Source organism: Solanum pennellii, chromosome 9 (assembly GCF_001406875.1).
Source record: "Solanum pennellii chromosome 9, SPENNV200".
In the NCBI taxonomy this organism is placed as follows: Eukaryota; Viridiplantae; Streptophyta; class Magnoliopsida; order Solanales; family Solanaceae; genus Solanum; species Solanum pennellii.
In genome coordinates this window covers 81,167,416-81,190,162 of record NC_028645.1, presented here as the reverse complement: position 1 = coordinate 81,190,162, position 22,747 = coordinate 81,167,416, and the positions used below count along the sequence as shown (strand labels likewise).

At 30.1% G+C, this 22,747-nt stretch overlaps 2 protein-coding genes across 5 annotated transcripts; both read right to left on the bottom strand.

Annotated features, from left to right (window-relative positions):
• Positions 1-2,575: 2,575 nt before the first annotated feature.
• LOC107031703 (inorganic phosphate transporter 1-4-like) lies at positions 2,576-6,555 on the bottom strand. Of its 4 annotated transcripts, none has more exons than XM_015233154.2 (2): positions 6,377-6,555; positions 2,576-4,491 (listed from the first exon to the last, which is right to left on the bottom strand). In XM_015233154.2, the coding sequence occupies exon 2, from the start codon at positions 4,478-4,480 to the stop codon at positions 2,864-2,866; it is 1,617 nt and encodes a 538-aa protein (XP_015088640.1). In that variant the 5' UTR covers positions 4,481-4,491; positions 6,377-6,555; the 3' UTR covers positions 2,576-2,863. The 4 variants fall into 4 exon arrangements, with proteins under 4 accessions (XP_015088640.1, XP_015088641.1, XP_015088643.1 ...); XM_015233155.2 differs by having other exon boundaries at positions 2,576-4,494; positions 6,377-6,554; XM_015233157.2 differs by lacking the exon at positions 6,377-6,555 and adding an exon at positions 4,756-4,895.
• A 10,465-nt stretch (positions 6,556-17,020) lies between these two features.
• On the bottom strand, positions 17,021-22,225 carry LOC107029321 (serine/threonine-protein phosphatase PP1-like). Its single transcript, XM_015230710.2, has 4 exons — positions 21,954-22,225; positions 18,747-19,306; positions 18,420-18,635; positions 17,021-17,504 (listed from the first exon to the last, which is right to left on the bottom strand). The coding sequence occupies exons 1-4, from the start codon at positions 22,144-22,146 to the stop codon at positions 17,481-17,483; spliced, it is 993 nt and encodes a 330-aa protein (XP_015086196.1). The 5' UTR covers positions 22,147-22,225; the 3' UTR covers positions 17,021-17,480.
• Positions 22,226-22,747: the final 522 nt, after the last annotated feature.

The window sequence follows — 22,747 nt, the reverse complement described above, 5'->3', positions numbered from 1 at the left end:
ATTCGATATTATAAACCAAAATTTAGATATTAAAAAATCATGCAAAAAATATGGTAAATTCCATCTTTTACATATCAATATGATAAAAAATATATAGAAAATATTAGATAAAATATAGTTTGAATCTAAAAAGAAAAATTATAACAATTAAAAACAAAACGGAGGTAGCTTGTGTGTAAGATAATGTATGGCTAACTACTTTTTTTATAATAAATAAAACAAATAAAAAGAAGAAAATGAGATATTTCTTGGTATTTAATTATTGACAGATAAACAGTAAACACGGCAAAAAAGACTTTGCCTGATATCACTAAAAAGGATATTTAATACCTAGGCTTTACTTTTCGATATTTATATTAAAGCTTTGATTAAATTTAAATTATATATTGTATGATCTATTTGAAATAGCTATTCTCAATAAGATTAAGATTCCTTTTACATATAAGGCTCGAATATGATATTTTTGATTAAGGATACACAAGAATTTTATGGACTTAGAAATAATTTTATTTTATTTTATTAAAATAAATTTTTAAATTTCCTAATTTATTGTTTTGAACAAAGAATAGACCAACAATCAATAGACCATTCCCCACCTAAAGAAGAATATTCAATTAGGAGGAAAAAACATGGAAATTTCTATGTAGAAATTAATAATAGTTACTACTATATATGCCCAAGGAACAAATTAGTAATGAATTTGAACATTAATATAATAACCAGGGGAAAAAAAATCAAATTTGTCTATATTATCTGAAATTGCATAATTTTATTTTTCCATTACATTTTTTATTTATTAATATCTTGTTATTTGTAAATCGTCTCATATTTGTCCTTGCTATTAACGGAATTAATTCTACGATGAAAACGTTGATTACCACCTACTCAAATTAGAACATTTTCTCATCTAGCAATAATTAAAATTAAAGAACATATATATAAATTATAATCTATCAATTATCTGCTTTGATTTGTCTTTTGAGACTAATTTTTTAAGTCTTTAAACTCCAATTCTTAGTGTTTCTGATTTTGACTACCCCACCCCCTTGAAAGCAACATACGAGCTATTATAATTTACAATAGGCGAGATTAGTATCGGAATCAGAATATTTATTAAGGAGTTTAAAGTATAAAAAAGTATATATATACACGTAGAAACTAAAAATATTCAATTTTTACTAATTTACTATATATACGTACAAAATAATTTTGACTTTTAATATATAGTATAATTTTTCAATAAACTTCATGGTATTTTGACTCCGCCCCTTTGGCAAGAATATTCAATGAAACTACGAGGAGAAACAAATTAATTATATTTCTAATACATTATGTTCTTCATTTCTTTTGGTTTAACGTAGAGATTAAGGAAAAAAATATTGTTTCTTGTAGATACAACGTAACGTAAGCTGTATTATTTTTAGGCCAAGCTCATATTTAGTTAATATTACTGTCACTATTAAAATTTGATCATTATATGAATTGTCAAACATATGTGGACGAATTAGAGTCCACCGTCTTAGTGATTGGATTATGTGGTATTCTTGTATGATTTTGTACGATTTTTTATCGCGATTTAACTTTTGGAATTTGATTATACTGATCAAGATTGTTTTTTTAATCGAACGTTGTGGTGATCATAATGTTTGTGAATTACCTTGTTGTAACCCTTATTGATTGATGAAATGATTAATAGCATGAAAGTGGACTTGAATTGCATAAATTGTTGTCTCTTTCATATGTTGTGATATTGCTTGTGTGCATCGATTGTCAAACATTGTGATGAGACATGATATAGTTTTGATGTCGAGATCATTGTCGGCGAGTGTTATAATGTTGAGGTCTTTTGCCAGTGAGCGTTATGATGTCGAGATCTTTATCGGTGAGTGTTATGATGTTGAGGTCTTCACCGGCTATTATTATAATGTCAAGGAGTCTCCGGCGGTTGTTATTATGCTGAGGTCAAATCCGGCTAGTATTATTATATAAGGCCGATGAAAAATGATTTCGACTAGTGATTTGATATAAAGTCGATGGAAAATGATTTTGCCTAGTGATATTGTCTCAATGGGAAATGGTGGTAAGAAATCGAATATTGTGATTTGATGTATTTCTATACTAATGTGTGGCTTACTTACTACTTGTGATTGATGTATTTGTTTCGTGTGATTAATCTTCTTGATATTGATATGGATTTTTTACTTGATTTGTTTTGTTATTGAATTGTGATTGAACTATGAATATTGAGCCTTCTGAGCCGTGTATTATAAAACTAGTAGGTTGAGCTTCTGTGTCAGTTGTAGTTTGAGGAGGTTCTGTTGGTATGTAAAGAATTGATGTATACACCCATTGCGAATAAATTTTACCCCTTCTACCACCATAAATGTTGGGATCATATTATAGCTATTGATATGCTTAACATGTCCGGTACCCCCAAGCCTGACTAAATTTAAACTCACACCAAAATAACCTCACATTAGAGGTATAAAGTGTTTCATAACATTGACGATTCTATATCCAGAAATTCGAGCTTGAAATCTCTGATTACACGTTGTTTATACATAAAAAGGGAACATTAAAAAAAAAACAAGTTGTTTACATAAAAAATAGAGTCAAGACATGTTTTATAGAAAGAGATAGACAACCAAAGAACCTCCTTTGGTTACTTTATATAATCTCAGAATTTCTGAGATTTGCAGAACTAAGGTAATAATGTTTAATTACCCAAACAAACAAACAAAAAGATAAGAGCTTATTCCATCTTCTTATAACAAACCAACAAACAATCTCTTTCTAATCCCAAATACCACAAATTAACTCAAACTGCATTGTAGTGTATACTAATTGATAACTTGTCAAAAACTTAAACAGGAACTGTCCTTCCACTTGTTGCTCTTATTTCAGCTACAGTTTCCTCTTCCCCTTCGTTTTCCCTCGACAAATCTTCCAATGACTTCCCATTGGATTCTGGAACCAAGAATGTGAACAGCATACCAAGGAAGTTAACACAACCAAGGACGATCAACGAGTTCCTCACACCAATGCCAGGAGGGTAACCGGCGTCAGTCTTTGTTGGATCCGTGGGCTGAGCAGCGTATAAGAATCCAAATGCACCAACCATAGCTCCTGCTTTACCTGCTGCTGCTGATATTCCATGGCATGTGGACCTAAGCCTGGCTGGGAAAATCTCAGCAGGGACGACGAATGTTGTGGCGTTTGGACCAAAGTTGGCGAAGAAAAAGGTGAATGAGTACATGACCACAAAGCCGATTCTGTGATCCTTGAGAGTCCAGTGATGGTATGGAATGGCTAAGGCAAACATGAAGACTGTCATGAAGAAGAATCCCATCAACTGAATTGCAAATCGACCAATCTTATCGATGAATGCAACTGTGAACCAGTAACCAGGAACAGTACTACAAAGAGCAATAAGAGTTTGTGCCCTTGCAATCTTGTAAACTTCTTCCAACGCGTTCATGGTTTGTGCTGGTGGAATCCATCCAATTGCACTGAAAATGTCCTTCTGGAAAAGGTTTTGACTGTAGAAAGCAATGTCCAACAAGAACCATGTGCTAGCAGTTCCAAGCAAGTGAAGTCCATGGCGACGGAGGAACTCCTTAGTGAACAAACCAAAGTCATTGGCTCCTTTTGCTTCAGAAATAGCTGCAACTTTCTCTGGCTCTGCTTCAATTTCGACTTGCAACACCTTGGACATGTCGTTAGCTGCCTGTTTCAAGTTCTTGGCGACCAAGGCAGTGTAACGGGCAGTTTCAGGCATCTTCATACGCCAGTAATAAGTAAGTCCAGCAGGGATTGCACCAAACATGAGAATTATACGCCACACGAAATCAGCCTGAGGGACTGTTGAACCAATAGCATCAACCTCATATGCTGGTGCAGGGAATGCGCCCTTGAATGCTGCAGAAACAATGATTGCCACCATTCCACCAGCCAGAATTCCGAAACCTTGCATAGCAAACACAGCAGCAATGAACGCTCCACGAGTCTTTTTGTTAGCATACTCAGACATGATGGTGGCAGAAAGGGGATAATCACCACCAATGCCAAATCCTAGCCAAAATCTGAAGAAACAAAGCGTAGTCATAACACCTTTTGGTGTATGGCCAAATGAAAGCCCCGAGGCAATTGAACAAATGACCATAATCATAAGGGTCATTCCATAGACTTTCTTCCTTCCCATTTTATCTCCAAGCCACCCGAAGAACAACTGTCCAGCAAGGGTGCCACAGAAGGCGACTCCATTAACAGCTGCTGAAACATTAGGGGGCAGAGAGCCAGGTTTCAATGCACCGTCATGATGGTAGTAAAGACGACCAAGCAATTTAGTGACCATAGAAATGCAGAAAAGGTCATAAGCATCAGTAAAAAACCCCATGCCAGCAATCACAATCGCTGTGAAGTGATACAGTTGTGTCTTCGCGACATCTAGTGCATTTAGCACTTGCAAATCGTTCGCCATCACTAAACTTCCTGCTAAAAACAGAACAAGAGGGTGTAAATTATAACAATTCAACTTACATCACTAACATAGTAAACATTCTTTACAAGAATATATAATTTAGCTTGTTATAACAAGGAGCATACTTAGTGTTCAAGGTTACTACTCCCGCGTTACACTATCAGTATACACAAGTTAAACTCAAATAATTAGAACAAACCAAGAAGGTAGTTTAGGATGCATAAATCAAACTGATCAAAACAAGAGGTTATGTAAATTATAAGGACTTAACTTACATCACTTATAACATTAGTATACTTTTTTCACAAGAACATATATTTTAACCTGTTGTAACAAGTACCATACTTGTTGTTCAAGGTTACTAATCCCACTTTTTACTATCGCTTTACACTGTCAGTACACACAAGTTAAACTCAAATAACATTACAAAAACAAGAAGATATTTGGGAATTGCATTAACCAAAGCTTATCTGAATAATTAATACTAATAAATTTGTAAGTTGTCCTGTAGGGGGGTAGAAAATTGACTTCTTGATAAAGACAAAGCAAGGGGGGCCACAAAAAGTCTTGTTTTCTATCTATTATTTTATTAGTTTTAATATGACACATGCTAAGCATGTGTGCTACTTTTCAAAGCTGGTAACCTAAAGTTGTGACATAGTATTATAAAACTATAGTGTATATGTGAAATCAATGAACAACCTAAGCTTTAAATAGTCAATATTGAGAAAAAAAGTGGTTTAAAATCACATCAGCTATACAGTGCTTACTGCTACAACAGTTAATTCCAGAGAGAGATACACAGATTCCTTGAGATTCTGGTTGATGTTATCATCACAAACCGAACGTAATCTCAAAAGTAGAGTCTAAAAAGATGATAACGACCTAGTCGTTCAATCATAACTCAATTCCGAGATCATCAACTCAGCCTTGCCTCTCTACCTTGTGAAGATAGAGAATGATAAGGACCTAGTCGTTCAATCATAACTCAATTCCGAGATCATCAACTCAGCCTTGCCTCTCTACCTTGTGAAGATAGAGAGACAGTTCCATTCAAAAAAAGTTGTGGCATGATTGCATCACAAAGATACATAATTTACTTAAAAAGTATAAACAAGTGATATTATTTTTTAACATATGGAGTGGTTGATATTAGTAAATATTAGGTATAAATTTGCTACCAAAGACCAATAATTAAAAGAAAACAAGTAAACTCCTGTTTTACTTATATATAGTCCATACTATGAAGTCATGCAGAGCTATATAAATATATTTTTTAAAAGATAGTATTTATTTATTTTTTCTTAGAAAAAAAGTGAAGACTTTTCAAAAAAATAAAGGAAACAGCCTAACATTTACATGTGAGCCATAAATCTAGAAGACAAGTTAGTACTTTTCACAACCAGTGTATAACAAACAGAACTATACATATAGGACCATACAAGTTCCCATTTTCAACACTAGAAGAAACAAAACCTTACGGTTTAAGTTGGATCGAAAATTTATACATGAAATTTTTTATTTTTTAACTAAAATTTATGTGTATATTACGTAAAAAGTACTATTAAGCCACAGTAATAAGAGTGAATACATCATTTTCATTTGGGGGTGTTTAGAGAAGGGGAAAATCAGTTTCTTTGATCCTGAAACAAATCATATAAAAATGAAATCTTGAAAAAATCATCAATATGATAAAAAGTTCATATTTTTATAATAAATCAGTATATGGGTATGAACAAAAGCAGATACCCATTGATCAAAACCTCCATTTCCACCATAATAAACCATCAAGAACTCATTTTTATCACTACTTCTCCATAAAAAACACAAATGCATGGAGTAAAAACACAAGAAAATTAACAAAATTTTAAAAAAAGATTAGATCTTTACACTAACCTTACAGAGTTATCTTCAATTTCCACCCAAAAAAAAAACCAAATTTCAAGATTTGGTCTTTTTTTTTACGTTCAAGAACTCCAACAAAAATACCCAAAATTAAAAATCAAAACTTTGGATTATTTTTGCATTTTTATTTTTAATTCACTGAATCTTAAAACTCTTAAAGAAAGTATTAATGAAGAGAAATATGGAGAATTAGTGCCGTATTTAAAGGGCGTTTGAAAAAGGCATCTTTTTATCGTATATTCTTCTATTAACCTTCTTTATAGGATTTGAACCACTGTGATCTTGACACGTGTCTAATTGGGTCCAAAAGATGGTGTTTTAGTACACGTGTCATGATCAAGGAGGTTTTGAATATTGTTTTTTTTTATAAGTAAGTCAAAAGACTCCTATAAGACACGTATTTCACCGGATCACCCTATTTCCATCTATTTTTAGTGTTGACCACATTATTTTTATTTTTTTTTAAAAAAATGATTTTTTTTTATATATTTCATATTAATGTATTATTTTAATCGTGAAATTATACTGAATATATTGTAATTGTTATTTTTGGGTCAAGGTAGAATTAAGGTGTGAGTTTATATAACTTACGGTTAATCAATTTTAGCTATGCAATTATACTGAATATGTTGTAGCAGTTGTTGATGCTGCTATTATTGTATTGATTGGTTGAGTATTTATTAAGTGAATTACTTAAAAAGTGATATGTTTAATTTGGATAATTGTAATTAAAGTTATTAATTGTTTTTTGTAAAGAAATCTTGGAAAAGCTTGAAATATGAGTACAAGATAAGTGATAGATGAGGTAGCATTAACTATTACTATAAGAGATCATTATAATCCAAAAGTTATAATAGGGTAATTATTTAGAGTTTCCATAAAAATATTAGGGTTCCAAAATATTAAATGTAAGTTTATTAAATAGACAAATTTTATTTTTTCGCAACTTGTACTTATTGATTATATTAATCTTGGTACATGCATATTATTTTAGAATCGTACTATGGTAAAAGAGAGATAATCAACATTATTGTACTATAAATACACTTAAAAATCATAATTAAATTATTATTATGTATGTTATAGTGATCTTGATATATTTCTTTACGATACTTTTACTCTAATTAAAATAAAAAAGACAGAATTTTATAACTTGATATGATATGAATAGTATATCAAAATACATACGTAAACTATATATTTTCTAAAAACAACAAAAATCAATTGATTCTCAATGTAACGATGGATTTGCCTAACAATATCTAATTCAACGTAATCATGTAATAAAAAGTCAAATAAATATTAGTGAAAAAAATCCTTATATATATATATATATAAACTTAAATCCCAACTAACAATCCTAATATTTTGTTAGAAAAGTTCCAATTTCCAACTTAGATCATATATTTCGAATCTCTGTTTACATTTTTCTCTTTTTAAAAAATATTGTGGCATATATATTACCTTAGTCACTCATTTTTTATTTTTTATTTTTAAATGGATATGTTAAGTGTGGCTGAAAATAAAAAAATATATATATTATATGATAGTCTTCGTTTACTTCAATATTTTTTATTATTTTACATAAGCCTATATGTATTTAGTTTTCAAAGTCAAAAAATTTGATATGATGAGTAGATAAATTATTTTGATGGAGACAAAAATATATTTTTTAGAGGGAGGGGTTGAGGCTATCATGCTTGCCAATCTTTTGTTAATATCTTAAGTCAAAATATAATGTATTTACAAGTAATATAGTAGTATAGTAGTAGACATGTTGTGATTCTTGACGGTCGAAATTTAATTATTAATCAGAGTTTTGAGTTGATTTTTGAAAATAGAAAAGAATCTGTTGAGAGATAATCGACTTCAAAAATATGAGTTATGCAAATCGCAAAAACTGATATAGTTAAAACCCTAATACAAATATCTGAAACGAGGAATAAAATTTTAGAAAAATTATCATATTATATATATGATGATGTGAAAAGTTGGTATTTGACCAAAAATGTATTTAGAATATTTGAAAGCATAGGTAAAACTAAGTGGGCGTTTCAACTGACTTTGTTTGGGGCTTGCGTTTTGCAGAATATTTTTTATTTATGATTTATATATGGTATGAAAAGGTGCTAAAAATGGGAAGAAGAACAAATTTTTCTTATATAATTGAACTTTTGAAAATGAAATATGGCATATTTTGAAATGTTACAATGCTGAAGAAATTTGTTTTACTTTGTTATTATTATTATTATTATTATTAGAGTTAATAATCGAAAATATGATTTAAACGAGTACCCCCTCGATGTCCGAAATCCTAGAGACACACTTATACTATACTAAGGTCCTATTACTTCCCTGAACTTATTTTATAAGTATTTTTCTACTCTTTTTTCGGCCTACTCTTTTTTCGGCCTACGTGGCACTAGCTTTAAAAAAAAAAGTCAACCATTGGGCCCACAAGATAGTGTCACGTAGGTTGAAAAGGAGTAGAAAATTATTAATAAAATAAGTTTAGGGGATATAATAGGACCTTAGTATAGTATAAGTGTGTATCTGAGATTTCGGGCATAGGTTGAGGGGATACTTGTGCATTATTATTGGGATTGAGTTTCTCACCTAAACTATTTGCTAATAATTAATTGTTATTATTAGCATTTGATTCATAAGAAATAAATTACCTTTAGTTACAAACACATATTTACCTTCATATTTTTTAAAAAAAATCACCTTTCTTTCTTTATTCTAATATTTTTCTTATTAATTAGTTCACTGACGTGAGAAATGTATGTTCATTTATCAAATTAATTAATCTTTAGTCACATACACTTTCACACTCAATCTTTTTAAATTACTGATAACCCCTTAAATTAAGCCCATTGTTAGCCGTTAATCCATTCTCCCGGTTGCATACGATAACTGAAAAAATAATTTTAATTATTTTTTAATTAAACTGAGATAAGATCAATAGATACATTTTTCTATAACTAAACTAGTTGAGAAATAATTAGTCGACTTAATATATTTTAAAACAATTTAACATTTTCGTGTCGCCGATTAACGAACATGACAAGTTTTCCATCAAAATTATTTGAATTCTATATAGGGAAAAAAAAATATTGTTTTATATTAGAAAGAGCATGAATAATTCATCTTGCATAAAAGGGTGATTAATTAATTAATTATGTAATTTAAATGACATTAATTTAAGCTTAGTAGTACATTAAGTGGGCCACTTGATGGTGATGGGTGGGGACTCTATTATTGTTGTGAAAATATAGAGAATTTTTTTTAATGTTATTGTCGTAAAAATATTTAAGAAAAATTTTATTAAAGTCATTATATTCAGAGTCAATAAAGTTTTTAGCATTATTTATACAAAATGTTGGTTATCAATATGCATATTTATTGTCATAGCTAAATATATTATAACGACAAAACATATTATTACTGCTAATTTTTTTTATTTATTGGGATGTATAAACGTTTTAGATTATAATTAAAAGTTTTTATTTCAAAAAAATTAAAAATTTTATAAGTAAACTCATCGATTATCATTCAAAATCTTATGAGAAAATATTAAACTATCATTTAAATTTTGATAACTCGTTACAAACATTAAACGATAAGCTAATATTCTGTTAGTAATGATATAATAATGAGTATATATTAAACTTAGAATCGAACATTATTTGGAAAGATCATTTTTTCAAGGACGAATATATTTATATTAAAAAAAAACTAAAAAGTGTTTTATTATTGTGAAATTATAAAGTCTCAAGTCAACGGGCTAGTATAAAGAATTTCTTATAATTTGTCCTTTTCTAATGTCAGACTTAATCATGTTACTTTCAATTATTAAAAAAACTTCTTTTATAAATATTTTATTTGTCATGTGACAGTTGTATGTCAACTATATTATAATCTAATGATCATAAAAAAGTTTTTTCTAAAAATCTTTAAAAGCTTGTTCACATTCTATAACTTAAGCGGCATTTGTTCGTATATTTGTTTCTTATTGATTTGGTTATGTATTATCTGAGTCGGAATTTTATTGAAAATAACTTTTATATCGTCATAAGATAGGAATATATTTTATTCAATTTTATTTGTTCAGTACTAACTTGGTATTCCATTTAAGAAGTAATAAATAAAGTGAAATGGGATTATTTTTTTTAATTATATTTATAGTTGAATATAATGAATTTAATGTTTTGAAAAATGACTATATCTTATGATAACTAAATTGAGAACTAAATAAATAAAAAGTTATCTCTTGATTTTCTTTATTAAACGAGTAAAAATGAACGAAGAAAAAAATGGTTATCACTCCACTTGTGAAAATTCACGATAAAATATTATAATTATGAAAATAAGAAAGGGATAATTTCTAATTATTGTGAGTGATAATTCCGTGGTCGTGTGTTTCTAATTTCTGTATCGAATTTAATATCCATTTTATATTGTTTGACTTTCTAATTATAATTATTTTTCGAATGTTTTATACACTTATTAATTACTTGATCCCAACAATATGGATTCCACTATCTTTTTTGTTTTTGTTTAATTAGTATGCCACTGTTGATATTTGGACGAGTTATTTCAAATTGATAAATAGTTGTTGAAGCTCAGAACATCGATTAATTTAAATTTATATTGTAGTTTTGATTTTCTTATTATATTGGAAAATAAATCTTTTCATATTTGGTTACTTTTCTTAGAAAAAAAGTTTGGAGATCTATAATCATATTCTCATAATAGAATACAATATAATTTACAACATAGTCATTAAAGAGTTTTATTTGAACGGATATTTATTCTCTCAGCAATTTTAATATTTTCATTTTATATTAATTTTTATATAATAATATTATGTTTTTAGTATAAATTTTTGTTATCTAATTTACCACCATGTTGATTAAAAAAATTGTTATGATCTGCAATTTTAAACTTCCGCATAAATTCTCAATCACTTTCGAACTCAACATGTACGTGATAGATCGAATTCCAGCTTCTTGTGAATTGTGATAATCGATATCGCTAGTAAATTTTGAATATAACATTTAGAGTTACATTAAAAGATGTTCAATTTATGTATGCATGTATTCGAAATCATTTATCTAAATTTGGAAACACTTAATTAATAAAACAAATGGAAGTTAGTTTGTAGGGCAAAGGTAATAAATTATGATAAGAGATTAAGTAAAACAAATTATCTTCAAAAGTTCAAACTAGTAATAAAATACTTAATTAAAATCTTCTAAAAAATGCTTAACATAAGTTAGAAAAAAGTTATTGCCATTTTAATTTGAAACAAATTCATGCAATATAGTCATAATTACCCTTCTAATTATGACAAAAAAAAACGTGTGATAATTAAAATCGGTTTTGTTTGTTGTTATATTCCTTAGCTAAGTATTGTAAGTTGTTGCTTGTTATGGACAAATTTCCACTTGATTATATTTGATGTTTTATTATGATATAAACATTATTAAATAGAAAAATTGATTTAACCTAGCCGAATAATTAAGTTTATTGTAAAAAATGGATTTTTATAAGCATAATTCAAACCAAAAAGCTAATTCGAAAAATAAGAATTGAGTCTTCAAACCTTATCTTATATCTGGTGCGTATGCAATTTTGTATGGGATCCAACATGGATTTTAAGAATTAGGATGATTCTTGTTTTACTATGTAAAAAAGATGGATTAACTCAAAAGAAAAATGAGATTTTTGAAATTTGTGATCGAAAATTCTACTTGACTATTTCTTTATTGTTTGGTTACAAATAATTTTATTAAGGATAAAAGTAAAATTTTGATAAATTGCTTCTCATAATAGAAAAATGTCATTCTTTTTAATTTGAGACAGATTTTAAAAATATATATATCATATAAATTGAAATAAATAAATAAAGTATTAATAAGACCAAAATTCCTTAAAAAATCGACATGGAACTCTTCACATGCCAAATATCCTAAAAACAATTACCGTTAATGTGGAAACCTAACTATAGCTTAGCTTCCAGCCATGGATGTCATTATAGGCACAATTAGTATCCCATAATTAATTAAATTTTTTTGTAATTATTTTGTACCAAAAAATTTCTCCTATTGGGAAAAGTAGTTGCCATTAAATTTTATAATAGCTAGAATATGTTTAAGTTGAATTAGACTTACCATTAAACCGTGTTAAGTATTTGATATATTTGAGATTTACTGGATCGATTAATTTAATTTTACATAAGAAATTTATTATGTAGGGGTTTTAGCATTTCTTATCGAAAAAAAATTCATTATTAATTAGTCTTTGAACCTGATGAAATCTCTTATTAAAGAAGAATAAAATTCGTGTTATTTTATACCAGACACAGTTCAAATGGCTTGGCGAAGTAAGAAATGATTATTAATAAAAGCTTTTGTATTGGTGTATATATATAGGTTGTCACTAAAATAGGGTTTTCTTTTGAGGGGGAGATATAGTTGAATGTGCAAATAAATTTTTACATTGATACTTAAAAAGATCGAGAAACTACATACAAAAATACTCTTAATAGTGTGACATTCCTAATGAGAAAAATCATGCAAGCTCGAGCTTAAACAGATAATATAATCACACCGTGTTAGAAATATCTTTGAAAAGTTTAAAAGGTGGCAAAAGCAGAAAATTAATCAAACTATATGCATATGTATTCGATTCGATAGTTACATGTTAGGTATAGATATATAGCAAACGTATATAATGAACTCATACAAAGATTCCTTGTCAATTTTATCGAAACATATAATATAAAAAGTAGTAGACTTTTTTTAGAAAAAAATTAAAAAATTGTTGGAATCATGAACATAATCGGAAAAACTACACGCAATTAATGGGAAATAATTGAAATATGTTAGGTATAGAATATTTTGGTAATTAATTTAACAAATAAAATGGAAATTGTAATATGGCTAATTATATATAAAAGCCTACCTAACACAAATCATTGATTTTGGATAGAAAAAATGTTTGTATGTATATCGATATATACTGCATATTTAATATTTGTATTGAGTTTTAGATAAATTTAAATTCGTGTATCATAGGGTTCAACTCTAAAGGCGACAGTCTAGATACCTTTTTTGTTTTTTATTTCCCACCGTACTCAATTTTTTAAATTAAAAATAAAAAAATTCTCGATCATCATATTACGATCATTTTAAGACCTCTCATCCATAAAATAGTGTGGAAAATCAAAAGATTCCTTTGTCATTTTTTTCTTGAAAATGAACCAAAAAAAAAACTAGTATTCTTTTTCCATGGTTAACTAATAACCAAAAGCTCGATTTTTCTTGACAAGTTGAATGAAACAGTTCAAATCCCAATATCTCATGAAGTTAAAAGGGGAAATAATCGACAAGAAAGACGTAGCCTATTACACGGTTTGCTAACTCTGTCTTAGATATAAAATATCTATAATTTATCGGATAATTTTTTTAAGAAAAACACACATTTTTTCTTTCTAAGAAACTATAATAGATATTGCCGCTAGGGTTAGAGTCTGTTTCGCCAATTGGCTAAAAAAAGAAATCCTTAAATTTTTATAAGCACTTTATTAAAATAATTTTTTCGAAAAACAAAATTGCTAGAATTGTGAAGAAATATAAAGTAACATACTAACAATAATGACCATGAAAATAAGTGTTACATCCAAATTGGGATCTAACTGTTAAGAGACAATTTTATTACCACATAGGTTTACTACGAGCCATACTCAGTGAGACAAAGTTTAATATATCGAATAAAAAAAACAATATCTTAAATAGTTATATAAATAATTACATGCAAGTACAACTAAAGTGGGATAATGCTGGAAATTTGGAAATAAAGACTAGGAATAAATACATGGAACTTAAGTTGAAAATATTAATGAAATAAATGGAGCAGTGCGTTAAAAGGCGGATGCGTGAGACAAGATATTTTGTACAGTATGGGGTAAGAATATAAGCTTCGAGACATAGGGTGAGTCTTATGAATTTTCGGAGTGTAGTCTCGTCTCATGTATATTCAATTTTATAATTTTTATTACTAAAAAAAGTATAAGTAAAACTTTCAATTATTTTACAAATTGATTTCATCAAATAAGCTATAATATATTTTTTAAAAATATTTTTTTTTACTTGAGAAAGATATTATTTACGACTAATAAAGAAAAATATATTAGAAGTACTATTTGAGAAATATCATTACACCAATAGTAAAAATATGATTTAAAGCAAAAAGGTTCAAAAATAATAATAACAATAAAAACACCCAGACGTATGTTTTTACGCCCAGTGCTTACATTTTAAGGTTGGAGCTTATGCCCCAAATTCTAAAACTTACGTCTTGTAAATCTACGTCTTACATTTGTACTTCAATTTTCTTTTAATGCACCCTACTTTAAAACTCATTTGAAACTCGCCCAAATTTTTTTTTGAAAACACACAACTCAAAGTAGATACAAAGGCATAGTACTATTTAAACGGATTTAGAATATAAAATTTATGAATTTTTAATAATTTCAAATTCTTTTTATGAAAAAAACTTAATTAGATATGTCAGAGGAAAATTAAACCCTCATCAAAGAGGATAACAAATGTTAAAAGTGAATTCTATTTCTATCAAATTATTTTTAACTTAAAAATCATTTAAAATTATTTTTTTATTTTTTAAATCCATCCAAATAGATTCTAAATGGAACATTAATTAATGGTCCCAAAATTCCACGGTATTTTGAAATTCCATTAAAAAAAGATACTTAGAGATAGAGACGAATTAAATGCTAAAGGGAAATTAGAAAACTCCAAGGCTCATATGTAGATTTATATAGACTTTAGTCAACTTGAACCATACTTTTAATCAGTAATTTCACTTTTAAATTTTTAAAAATAAAATTTTTTTTTATAGAGGCGTTATCTTAAAAAATAGATCATGTAATATGCAAAATCAAATTCAGTTGAATTTCGATATAACTATCGAAAAATTGTGTAATAAAAAAAAGACTTTTAAGTCAAAGTCTTCATCCCTTCCCTTACCCAAGCTATACAATGGCTTTCACTTTAATGTTCTTAGACTTATTCCCAAGTTGCATCAATCAATGTAGACACATTAATTTAATTTAATTTAATCATGACACTATAGTGATGTAAAAAATAACGGCAAAATTAGGTGGGCTAGCCATTTTTTGAATCGATATTTGAAGACTTTAAGTGTTAGAAATGTAATTGAGAAATAATCAACTAATATTATCGAAGTAAAATTTAGATAAAATACATCTACCTAAAACATTACAAAAATAAACTTTGATACAGTGTGTCGAAGTTTGAAGTTTTACAATTGAAATTTTATCGCGTTATATGCTGGTAGATGTGTGTTGGGATTACATGACAATAATGAATTTAAAAAATAAAGATATGTATATCGAGAAAAAATTACAGAGAGGTGATTAGATAAGAGTACATGTCGTATCTTCAGTTCATCGAAGATATAGCCTTAGAATAACTAGATAGAAGAAAATAATAGTCAAAGATTAGAATAAATTGTTAGCAGATAGTCGAGTCTTTTCTACGTCTGATGGAGCATAGTTCTAGCTGGGAGCATCTTTCAATTCATTACCAATGTTATTATTGTTGCTCTAACATTATGTTATCCTTCGATTTGAATATCAACAATAAACAATACTCTTTTTTTAATTAAATATGAAATGAAATGTATTATTATGGAAGCCCTTATTTTATAGTGTGGTTAGCCTAAAATCAAATGTGACAAGTAAATGAACATTAAGTTAGAAACTAAAGTAAATAAAGATAAAAGAAGAATGTAAATTTTAAAAAATATTATCCTAAAATTATTTGTATATAATTTAGATAAATCTAATGAAAAAGCCAGGAGCAGAGAATGCGAGGTAGTGGAATGGGGGCTACGGGGGTGAGAGTGAAGATAAGGTGTTAAAGGTGGGGGCCGAAGGACGCAATTAATGTGAAATAATCAATAAATCTTGTTTTCACTCCTACTCCTATTGTTCGACTAATTTATCTATATTATATATAAATACTTTTAAAATAATATTTTTCATTTATTTATAATCGCACAAATACAAATAAATAAATAAATAATCACTTATTTTCTCAATATATATATATATATATATCACTTATTTTCGCACAAATACAAATAAATAAATAAATAATCACTTATTTTCTCAATATATATATATATATATATCACTTATTTTCGCACAAATACAAATAAATAAATAAATAATCACTTATTTTCTCAATATATATATATATATATATCACTTATTTTCGCACAAATACAAATANTATATATATATTATGTCTAAGATAATTTTATTGAAAGCAAGATATTAAATGCATTCCTTGTAAAAGTCAATAGTTATTTAATGTCCATACCTATATCAAGTGGAATTTTGACCCACAAAATTTGATGACTATAAATCATGCGCATAAGTTATAAGTTACGTATTTATAAGTACTCCTGTCATTCTTAATTAAAAAACTCGAGTTTGAGTTTCTTCATTCTTAATTAAAAATCTTGAGATCGAGTTTCCTGAGACCATGATCTTTAATGTGGATACTGAACACCAGATGGAGATGACAAAAACGGATAAAGTACATACTTTGAAATGTAAAATATTCATGAACTAACAAACAAACCTGAGTTTTGTTGAGTTCAGCTCGATTACTATTCAAGATGAAACGCGAACAGAAGTTCAGCTCAACTCGTTTCATTAAACGAGCTTGAGCTGAATTTTCGTTCACAAACAACCCGACTCATTTACACCCCTAATTTTACACCAATAAAAGAGTTGGAAGGGTTAGTAAATCTTTTTTGCTGGTGAATCATAAGAAGTCATTATGTTCACCAGATTTTGGTTTATATTATACAAACAAAATAATCAGAACTGTTACATATTTTCCGGTTCCTATCACGCGTAGGTATCTTCATCTTCAGACTCTTCTTCGATGATTCCAACCCGAGCCAAACATCTGACGAGGATGTATGTCATCGAGCTAACTGAGGTGATCGATAACAATGAAATGTTCGGTTTATATCATCCTATTTTACCCAGAAATGACTGCAAGAAGTTTAGATGTTAGTGTTAAACAAGCACTAATATGAGGGGGGCATTGAGAAATGATAAAATGTATATGAATAAGAAGCAGCAAAACTGTACAAATGAATAGAAAGTAGCGACAACAGAATGAAACTAACGCGACTTTGTTATTACTACCTTGACTGGATTAGGAAACTGAGATCACAAGACATGCAATGCAGGAAAAAGTTAACTTTAAACGGATCGTAAGATGACTTGTGAAATTCCAGAAGTAGCCTGCATGGCGATGATTCACATCGCGAGAATTGCAAAGCGTTTCCTACTAAGACATATAGTAATGACTGAGAAAAGATTTCCAAAATGCTTGCATACTCATCAAGGCTGATAAAATGTGATTTTGGTAAGCACAACGAGTATTTTCTTAACCTAGAGCGATTTAGAAAGTTGGAACTGTGGGTTCAGGAAGACCGAAGAACTTAAGGGGATATCGAAGGTTGTATAGTGATGCAAATAGATCCAGTCATCAGAACTAATAAAATGACGAGCATGGATCGAGATCCAAGCAGAGAATCTTGTTGGAACTTGGAACAAACTCCATTGTCGGGTTTTCCGAAGGTGTAACCTAGACACTGCAGGGCCTAGTACTTCAAATACAGAAGATCAATGAGTTAATCAAACCCCGACCCAGCATCCCATATCTTACAGGTCCAAAGTGATCCAATGTTCAACTACTAATTCCTCCCTGAGTTGTGTTTAGGATTAAAATCATTTGAGGAACTTATACTACGACATTATACTTAGACCTCCAAACTTTATGTGGATGGTGATTTTTCTTTCTCATAATAGTAAAACAATATTACAAACCAATTGGATCAATAGACTAACGACGCCTTGCTTTTTCTGCATAGCAAAAAGTTTTCAGTAAAAAAAAGTTACCTTTGTTTTGGTCAGAGAAGTTCCATTCTTAATAGTGCTTCCAAATCCAAACTTAGGCTTCTTCTCGGCAGGCTTTAATATCTGGAAAGAGCACATCAGTGTCTCATCCACACTCATCACGGCACCAGCATTGTCAAACTCTCCACAATAATTAGGGGCTGAGAATATAGTCACTAGTTGTCTGTCAGCGAAAAACTCGTAACCATCTTCCACGACCTATATTAAGTACAAATAACCAATAGAATTTAAAAAAAAAAGAACTCTGAAAAGAAAGGAACAAAGGAAGGAAAAAACGACTACTTCTGGAAGTCATATTTAGTTTAAAACCTGGTGGGCACGGCAAATGAGGTCAAGATCTAGCTTCTGAAGATACTCTGTCACCTTATCTGGACCAAATGTGTAGGAAACACCCCTATCATTCATTCCCCACCCTCTAATGTCCCTACAAGGATCTGACCATAAAAGATCACAAAGCAGTCCAGTTTCTGGAACATCAGTTGGTCGATGGAGGTTCCGTATCTGATCCAGATGATGAAGGTCGGGGGAGAGTCCACCATGCATGCACAATATCTTTTCATCAACCAGAGCTGCCACAGGCAGGCAGTTAAAACATTCTGTGAATATCTTCCACAATCGAACATTGAACCTTCGTTTGCACTCATCATAAAATCCATATATACGATTAATGGAAGCACATTCATGATTTCCCCTCAAAAGGAAAAAGTTCTCGGGATACTTTATTTTATATGCAAACATAAGACATATTGTTTCCAGACTCTGCTTCCCACGATCCACATAATCGCCTAAGAATAGGTAATTGGATCTTGGAGGTAATCCACCGTATTCGAATAGCCTCAGTAGATCAGAATACTGACCATGAATATCCCCTAGCAAATATGGCACCGTGAAAAGAATTAGATAGGAAGTCATGTTTTCTTCACCATAAAAAAAGGGGTGAGAGCGAGAAATAGCAAGAACGTTTCAGCATGTATTTTAATCTTAAAGAGTTGTAATACAACCAAATGTTGGTGCCTCAAAAACGAGAATTAGAAACAAAGATATGATCGCAAGTTGGATATAGTGAACTTGAATCTTCTGAGAAAGCGCTTTCAGGCAGAAGAAATGTACAGAAGTGCATAGTCTCAGCGACTTGGGAATAATGAACCAATGCTTTTACAGACAAATTCAATTAGATATGGATGATTCAACTTTCAACAAAAGTCTTGAAGTTAGACTGCTATGACATTGTTCTTGGTAAGGAAGGATTTACGAGGTTTTCTACTAGGAAGAAGAGAAGAATACACAAATAGTACTAATAGTATCTGTTCATGCCATTGAGAAACCCCCTTTCACCTGGATTAGCAGATTCACCAGCCTTTTCAGTATTAGACAGGCCTGCACTTTCTGAGAACTTGATTTTGGTTTCACACGTGAAAGCTTAATATTCCGCTTGGTATTCATTTTGTAAATTAATAACCACAAAGTAGATACTCTTAACATATACTATGTTCTTAATGACTTCTAATGGCTAAGAATATTTCTCTCTTTTTCATTTTCTAGATCTCTTTGTTGAATGTTCACTTTAAAACAAAATGTAATGTTAGAGGAGAAAAAGAGTTCGTAAATACTGGTAAACGAAAAGAAACGGAGCAGAAACTACAAGAACACAACTATCCTTTTTTAATACTCCTAATTTGGTTTTGTTCTGATTGTATAAGACCATTAAAGTTGGTTTGAGGTAGACATTCCACTACCCAAACTAATACCGCCTAGCCTGGGGAGCAACACTATGATTTAGCTTTTTCAAATGGTTTTAGGAACTGGCCTGTAACAAACAAACACCACCTAGCCTTGGGGGCGTGATTTTATTCTCACCCTCGAAAAGTGACTTCGAAAAATGCTGCAACACTCTGATCAAGTTTTTTCTTACGGTTTAATGCACAGGATTAAGAACATAGAATCACACTGATGTTGTCCAAGAATAGGTCAGTGTATTTTGTCGCCAGTACTTTCACTTCCATTTCAGAACAGCAAGACAGCAAAATACCAGTTGAATGAATCACTTCGAATTTAGTTAATCATTTTTCACACAATTGTTACTTATTTTTAAAAAGAGTGAATGCTACTTATGGAAAGATCTGTTCCCCAAAAAAGAGTTAACAATTATGAAAATTTGCATAAGCACTTGATAAGTTGACAAACTTATGATCAGAAAAACGGTAAATCTCGAGATGACTGATAACATTTTGAACTTGACAAAAGGTTAACCAAACAATTATTTAAATTGAATTCCATAAATCAGTTGCATGCCCATTTGGAGAGTATTTACATGCATTAAAAATAAAGCTCAAATGGTGCATCAAGACTCTCTGATGTACTATAGTCCATAAGTGCCTGCATCCTATCCGGTAATATCGGAAGGAAGGAAAGGTCGTCTGTTTTAAGGAACAGCAGTAGCTCCACACACACTCAAATACAAATGACTGGACTTATTAGCTCACACAATCAAATACAAATGACTGGACTTATTAGCCTTTTGGGCTAACTTGAGAGATGCATACAATCTAGATACAGTTTTTCAGTTCCTTCACACTCTATAGAAACTGCAGGACGTCCCCTTCATCTTTTTGTTATCTATAACAACGTACATATCAGCACTCACTTAGTGCCAAACTGCCAATTAAATAATACGTTGCTCCATCGGAAGAAAAGGAAAGGAAAATTCGAAGTAAAAAAGAAATACCGTAGCCATAAAATAGCATTTAAAGACCGTCCAGAATTAGACTAAAAGTGAAGTGAATCAAGCAGTCTCTTGGAGAACATCTACCTTCCGTTGGACTTAAACACAAAGAAAGATAGTCTTTTTACAGTGGCTTGGGTTAAAGATGCTAACTTAGGGAAAGGATCATAAGTAAACATGCCAAAGGCTAATTTCAGAGCTTTTAAAACTGGTATGGTTCATCTGAATGAAACTATTAACCAGATACACTAAAAATTCTGATTTTGAAGCAACAGAATGAACCATAAGTCCCTAACTACTACTAAAGCAGGTCTTAAGCACCAGATCATAACCAAATTCCTGTCAACAACCAACAAAAAAAAAACTACGCCTCAGTTCCAAACAAGTCGAGATTGGCTATACGAATCCCCAATTCTTTTCTTTTTCGATTAACATGATGTTCAGGCCAGCTTGCGCATACCTCAACAGGTATCCAAGTTTGGCACTTAGTTATCAGGTAACTCTGTCCATCAAGACTAGAACATATAGAAAAAAGCCACACAATGCTTTTGTCATGGTGCTCAACCCTCTTCACATGAATCCCCCATTCTTCATTCAAGTTCATTTCATTCATGTCAACAACCAACACTAACTTTCTAAAAAGTCCAAGAACAACTCAAAGACTCAATTTTTACACAAAACCAAACCAACCCCCTTTAAGGAATGCATCAATAAACTCAACCTCACTTCAAAAAAACTCAAAATTCCATAAAAGCAAAACAGTACAAAATCAAAAAGGGGTTGCAGTAAAGTACCACAGATCTTTATTGGTGCATCCAGCTCAAGAAGATTAGGCTGCTTCAAGAAAATTTCTTTAGACTCAAGACAAAGATACCTAATTTCAGCTTCAGATAACTGAACTTGTTTCCCTGGTCGATTACGAACTTCAAGTAAACGATTGATTATATCATCTAAAGCAAAAGAATCCATAACCTTCTTCCTAGACATTGATCAAAACCCAACAAAAATTGTATTTTTTCAATATTTTGATGAACCACAAGAATGTTTATATTTCACTACTATTAGTCTATTTATTTTCAATTCTTGGTAGAAAGATACACTAACACGTGTACTTTGATTAACTTTTTATTTTCTTTACGATAGTATCTGATACTCGCATTGAAATCTGACTATCATGAACTTGCGTCCCGTAATGCTTCATGTAGGATTAAAATGATTTTTTCTATAGTCAAAACTCGAAGTTACTATTAGGATCCATTTGACCATAGATTTTTCAAATAATATATGGAAAAAAATTTGGTTGTTTGTCCATACAATTAGTCATTATTTTTTGGCAAATGTCCCAAATTCCCAAATACTAATTTTATCCCAAAATTTTATCTTTTACAAAAACACCATCTATAGTAATTGTTTGCATTGTATTACAGATTTTTTTACGAGAACATCAAAGTAGTTGATGATATGGTTGTTGATGAAAATGATGAACAATCGGCTCAAGAAAACAAAGTCATGTGCTTTGTTTATTTCACGATGTATGGAACGATGCTAGTTGTACTCACTCCAAATTACCACATTGCTCTAGTGTGAT

Coding starts and splice junctions, on each gene's coding strand:
- LOC107029321 (XM_015230710.2), bottom strand. CDS start 22,146: ATGTCTAGGAAGAAGGTTATGGATTCTTTTGCTTTAGATGATATAATC. Junction 19,307..21,953: donor TGCACCAATAAAGATCTGTG/GTACTTTACTGC, acceptor CATATTTGCTAG/GGGATATTCATGGTCAGTAT. Junction 17,505..18,419: donor CTTCTCTGACCAAAACAAAG/GTAACTTTTTTT, acceptor AACTTCTTGCAG/TCATTTCTGGGTAAAATAGG.
- LOC107031703 (XM_015233154.2), bottom strand. CDS start 4,480: ATGGCGAACGATTTGCAAGTGCTAAATGCACTAGATGTCGCGAAGACA.